The sequence below is a fragment of the Selaginella moellendorffii genome, unplaced genomic scaffold (assembly GCF_000143415.4).
Source record: "Selaginella moellendorffii unplaced genomic scaffold, v1.0 SELMOscaffold_14, whole genome shotgun sequence".
NCBI classification, from domain to species: Eukaryota; Viridiplantae; Streptophyta; class Lycopodiopsida; order Selaginellales; family Selaginellaceae; genus Selaginella; species Selaginella moellendorffii.
This window is the reverse complement of record NW_003314275.1, coordinates 690,381-695,447: the sequence shown is the minus strand read 5'-3', so window position 1 is coordinate 695,447 and position 5,067 is coordinate 690,381. Positions and strand designations below refer to the sequence as shown.

Here is a 5,067-nt window from a genome sequence, read left to right as displayed (position 1 = left end):
GACTAGCTTTAGCATAAGGCCTCACGCTTAGACTTTTTCATGGCAATAGGAAAGGTGACTGACTTTAGCACAAGGCCTCATGCTTAGACTTTTCCATGACTATCTGTTTCAGGAGAAGTGACTGGCTTTGGTGTGAGGCCACACGCTTAAGTGTCCAACATAATGGCCTTAGTGTGAAGTTGCACGTTAAATTTTGGCTTGGTGCAGGAGCTATTAAATTAACGTGAGGCCTCATGCTAAGCCTTTCAGTCTGGGTTGGAAAAGTCCCACGCCAAGCTTGGCTTTACATGCGAAATGGAAGTTGTGGTGAGGGTTAGGATTCCTGAGAGAGGGAGGGGGAAAGGGAGAGGAGGAGAGGGAGAGGGAGAGGAGAAAAAACTCACAATTTTTTGCTCGCGACGAAATTTAAGCTACTTGTGGTCGCCAATTCCAGCATTTGACATTCTTTATCAACGTCAAGTCACCAAAGAACTTGTCGCAGCAATTCACATCGATGATCACTTGTCTGATAATAATGCTCTATTCCAACAAGGTCCTGTATTGAAAGGATTTAAGTGGTGACTATGGCCTCGGATATCATTGATTTGAATCTTGATGTGGAATGCCCCAGCGAGAATGGATGATGGAGCTTGCACAGTTTCCCGTTGTATAGTCTTGATTTTGGATGCTTGCAGAAGCATAACACTATGGGGCAGTTAGAGAGCGTGAGCTCGAAGAGAGAGAATTAATCGCGGAGATTTGGAATGCATCCGGCCGATGGCGGCGACGCGCATATCGATCAATCTGCGGGGGAAATAGGGGAAAGAAGCGAAGGAAAAGCGCAAGAAAGGATCGGGAAAACGAAGATACGGGAATTTTCTCTCTTCGCGTTATCCAAAACAACTACACTCTCTTACTTTGCAGAGATTTTCATCCACCATGTCTTTGCTTGAATCTTGAAACTGGCCTTGCCGGCATGGAGGAGCTTTCGGGTACCTGGATTGATCGTAGCTGTATAAGTTGACGCTTGAGAGAAATGTTAAAGCTTACCTTGGTATCAAGAACAGCACCTCCTGGTGTTCGTTCGATCACAGAACCAAATACCTGGAAACAAAAAACTTCTTTTTGAGATTTTTTCTTAAGCTCTACGAATTTACCTTTGATGGCTCATGCTGGGAACTTCGTCGGCTCTGTGGATCCATAGCCTTGTTCCCTTCGGTTTCGTGCATCGTGTCGACGATATCGGCCTCGGGAAGATCAAAAGTGACGCGCTTTTCCGCTTTCTTGTCGTGATTTCGCTTCTCGGGACGATCTGGAGTAGACGTAGACGTCTTGTTCCAAGTCTTTTGCTTCCACATCTCAAACTGGACAAAAAAAAGGAGAAGTTCTATCAGAGGCTGTTCGAAAACAAAACAATCGAGGCTCAAAAACTTACGTTTACGAGATCGCCCGGATTTGTGATGGCAGGAGGTCCTTCCGGTTCAGAAGATGGTGTTTCCATTTTCGCAAGAGTGTCATCATCTAGAAAACCATCTTGATCATACTCATCCTCATATTCTTTAGCCGCTGCTGCCGCTTCTTCGGCTTCCAATTCCGAAAATCGTGCCATCAAGCGCTCATGCTCGAGATCTTCACCAGATCCCAGCGGCCTTTTCCCTTCCAAAATCATGAATCAGTAAACTCGCTTACGGGAAAAATCCATGTAAACTTCACACCTTGGGTTTCTAGACTTTGCTCCGCAGTGGGGGGTGGACCATCGATTTCTTCATCGTATTCTTCTCTGATGTCCACTACGCCAGCCTAACCACGGTTGTGGATTTGTCGAATGCGTGAGAGATAGAAGAGGAAGAAACAAACTTACAGCAGCTTCTTCGGCAGCAGTGCTTGCGAAAGTGGCCTCCGCTCGAAGGTCAGCGATCTGTGAGTTGATGCTCTCGATGTTGGAGTCGAGAAACTTTGCTCGTCTCGTTAGGAGTTCCAGAGTTTGCTTCGCGGATCGCTCTGCGTAGTAGCCTTCTCCGAGCAAAACCTGGACTAAGGAGAAAGAAGTGTAAATAGCAATGCGAATTTCTTACCAGCATTTCATTGGTATGAACAAGCTTTCCGGGGAAGAAGGCTGCTTTTCCAAACGGCACCTGCGATGGATGGATGGATCGTCAAATGGATGGAAAAGAGATACACACCATGATATTGTAAGCGACATTGTGTGGGAGCTCCTGGACGAGCTTGTGGATGGCGCGGTTGTCGTCGGCGAAAGATTGGAGCTGCTGGAGCTTGTCGGCGTGCTCGCGGATGGCGCCCTGGATGCGATCGCTGGCCTGCGCTAGCTCGCCCACGGGGAGAAGCTCCGCCAGAGGCGTCACGGTGCCCTTTCTCCCCATTTTGCGAGGATTTAGGGTTTAGCATTGAAAAGAATATTCTAAAATTGTCTATGGAAGGGAATATTATAATTATGCCTAGAATATGCCTCAGGGTTGCTAGCTTTTGGTATGCTTCCAGAGCATGTAGAGGAGAGGATTTTAATGTTCTTGCATGTAAGAAGTCTGCTACGCGCAAGATCTGTGTGCCACAGATGGAGAGCAGTGATTGACAGTGAGGAATTTGCCAAAGCCAGGCTAGAGATTTCGAGGCAGCATCCACTCGTTCTTGAATACACACAAGATCATGTCCAACACTACTGTTTGTCGTCCTTAAAGATCTACGATCCTTTCAGTAGCAGCGGCACAGCTGTTTTGCAAGATCCGGACTGGGAGCTCGTTGCTTATGCCGGTGGCCTGCTTTGTTTCTCCGCCTCGAGGGGTGTAAACAGCGGGAGGTTTGCGGTGTGGAATCCCCTAAAGCGGAACTCATTTGTGGTGCTGCCAGGTAGATCACAGATGGATGTCTCAGCTGAAGAACTCTCTACTTATCTATCTATATGCTGTTTATGGTCTAGCAGTGCAGCATGAATGCAAAAATGGAAATCTTGCTCCACCACACCACCTTCTTCTTTGCAGCCATGCTTTATGATCAATGCTTTATGTCCCAAGCTCACCCCAAACTTCAAACTCTCTCACAAAACTATTGAGGTTTGAGGTGATTGACTTTATTTGACTCGTTGACCTGGTTGTGGTGCCAGCGGCTATTGGAGGGCAGCACTGCCAACGTAGGGCACAGTCCAACAGTTTGATGAATGGTGATATGATTTTTTTTTAGAAGAGTGTTTCAAGAATTTGTTCTAATATAAACAAAGTTTGGAAATCAGGTTCAACGTTTTGTTTTACCTTTTGCTTTTTCAGTGAGGGGCCTTTAGTCTGAGGGAAATAAAAGCAACAAGAACATACCTCAGCAGATCTTCGTTCGCTAAAAGGCAAATCTTTGCCACCTTTCCATATAACCTGTTACATACAAGACATATTTTTTAAGTAATGGCAGTTCTCTCTCTTGAGGTCGTCCTATGGATCGATCGCAGCTATTGAAAAAACGATTACAGAGCCCAAAACCAGGAAAGAAAACGAATTCTTCAGTTCTAAGTCTTTTTCTTGCAATTGAAAAGGGAGTTTTAGAACAACCAAAGGTGGTGTTTCCAATTTGGAAATCATACTCATCCTCAAACTCATGCTTGAGGTCTTGAGCAGCCTTCCCGCTGGAAGCTTTTATTTAGAACTTTAGGAAGCTCAGAACAACAATTTGAGATCCATGGCACCACCGCTGCCATCTCCCTCCTGGAGGATGATAGCACTGCTTATTAAGAGGTCCGTTACAGTTTCGCTGGTCTTTGGGGCTGTCAACAATGAGTGACACCAAATTGAGAGCCTGGAGAAACAATGTTAAAGAAGCAAACCATCGATGAAGGAAAAACAAGGAAAAAGGAAAGAAATAAACCATCTCACGCTTCCAACAGTGATGGAGAAAGAAACCATTACTCACGCTTGCAAGGGCCTGGAGAAACAAAGAAGCAAACCAAAAGAAACCATCACTTACAGTAGATGGCCGGTTAGCATCACTAGTAGCTTCCACTAAGAGAAACAATTGATCCAAACCTCCAGAGGCCAGTGATGTTCGTACCATATATATGATACTTAATTCCAACTGGTGTGAACTATCGTTCCCGCAGTTAACCTGCCCCTCTTCTAAAATGTGATTTTTTTTCCACGGCTTGTTTTCCCAAGATGCTAACGCCTCGAGGTCAATGCTTCAATTTCATTGCTTCAAAAAAAGAGAAAGAGCTTTTAGAATTCCACTTCTAGCTTTTAGAATTCCACAGTACCTCAAAGTGCGTGAAGATGTGGAACCAAAATTGGAAGACCCTCCCTGAAACTCCATATTGTATAACTAAGGAGATCCTCCAAGGCTTCCAGATTCTCGTCATCAAGCTTAAGAGCAACCGGTACTTCATTCCGGACACCTGAGAAATCTTCTAGAGGTGTAGTCGTGCGGTACCTTCCATAAAAAAAAACCCAAGCCTTAGATCCCAACCCCAATTCAGTTATGATACTTGTCGTCGTAAAAAGCCGTTTCCGGTTGTGGAACATGTAGCTGGATCGTCCTCTCCCCCAGAAAACCTCGAAGTATCTTACAAGCTCTGTAGGGGTACTCTTTTGCTGTGAAGTCTTCCTCCTCCACATGTTTTGGCTGAACAGCAATTTCCTGCACAAACACAACAAAAGAAAAAAACAAAAGACATTTAGTAAATCAAATCAGAATGACTTACAGGGGGGATCATTGCATCATATTTGTCACACATCCGTTTTGCAATGTCAACCAGCTTGTAGTCATCTGGCCAGAATTCCTTATCCCGGCATCTAGCTTCTTGCATAAGAGAGACAAGAGCTTTTGGAAGCATTGCCATATAACCTGGCAAAAGTGAAGGTTAGTCTCAAAAACACTACAAAACAATCTTCCACCTCGTACAAGTGGAGCCTGCGCTCTAACAGTGGTCATCGCACAATCTTCCATCGCGAAATATTCCTTTACAAACCTGGAAAAGCCAAAAGTTACTAACAAAACCAAAGAAGAAAAGAAACAATAACTTACTTAGCCAGCTCGCACAAAGCCACCCAAAACTCGTGCCCGGCTGGTGGTACGTCTCTCCAAAACTGAAAGAAT

At 45.0% G+C, this 5,067-nt stretch overlaps 2 protein-coding genes across 2 annotated transcripts; both read right to left on the bottom strand.

Moving 5' to 3' along the window:
- Window positions 1-846: 846 nt before the first annotated feature.
- On the bottom strand, window positions 847-2,368 carry LOC9646594 (RNA polymerase II subunit 5-mediating protein homolog). Its single transcript, XM_002970167.2, has 8 exons — window positions 2,163-2,368; window positions 2,055-2,114; window positions 1,841-2,008; window positions 1,695-1,779; window positions 1,415-1,635; window positions 1,137-1,343; window positions 1,030-1,083; window positions 847-975 (listed from the first exon to the last, which is right to left on the bottom strand). Exons 1-8 carry the CDS (start codon window positions 2,358-2,360, stop codon window positions 910-912), a joined length of 1,059 nt encoding a protein of 352 aa, XP_002970213.1. The 5' UTR covers window positions 2,361-2,368; the 3' UTR covers window positions 847-909.
- Window positions 2,369-3,580: 1,212 nt separating this feature from the next.
- LOC9646593 lies at window positions 3,581-5,061 on the bottom strand. Its single transcript, XM_024675264.1, has 7 exons — window positions 4,996-5,061; window positions 4,866-4,939; window positions 4,673-4,815; window positions 4,457-4,608; window positions 4,229-4,401; window positions 3,844-4,167; window positions 3,581-3,774 (listed from the first exon to the last, which is right to left on the bottom strand). Exons 2-5 carry the CDS (start codon window positions 4,915-4,917, stop codon window positions 4,230-4,232), a joined length of 519 nt encoding a protein of 172 aa, XP_024531032.1. The 5' UTR covers window positions 4,918-4,939; window positions 4,996-5,061; the 3' UTR covers window positions 3,581-3,774; window positions 3,844-4,167; window position 4,229.
- Between the last annotated feature and the right edge of the window lie 6 nt (window positions 5,062-5,067).

What these genes read in the sequence shown, in the direction of transcription:
- LOC9646593 (XM_024675264.1), bottom strand. Translation starts at nt 4,917, where the DNA reads ATGGAAGATTGTGCGATGACCACTGTTAGAGCGCAGGCTCCACTTGTA. An exon ending in GCAGGCTCCACTTGTACGAG is followed by an intron (nt 4,816 to 4,865) that starts GTGGAAGATTGT and finishes CACTTTTGCCAG; the next exon opens with GTTATATGGCAATGCTTCCA. An exon ending in ACGGCTTTTTACGACGACAA is followed by an intron (nt 4,402 to 4,456) that starts GTATCATAACTG and finishes TTTTTATGGAAG; the next exon opens with GTACCGCACGACTACACCTC.
- LOC9646594 (XM_002970167.2), bottom strand. Translation starts at nt 2,360, where the DNA reads ATGGGGAGAAAGGGCACCGTGACGCCTCTGGCGGAGCTTCTCCCCGTG. An exon ending in CTGCTGCCGAAGAAGCTGCT is followed by an intron (nt 1,780 to 1,840) that starts GTAAGTTTGTTT and finishes AACCGTGGTTAG; the next exon opens with GCTGGCGTAGTGGACATCAG. An exon ending in GTGCTGTTCTTGATACCAAG is followed by an intron (nt 976 to 1,029) that starts GTAAGCTTTAAC and finishes CGATCAATCCAG; the next exon opens with GTACCCGAAAGCTCCTCCAT.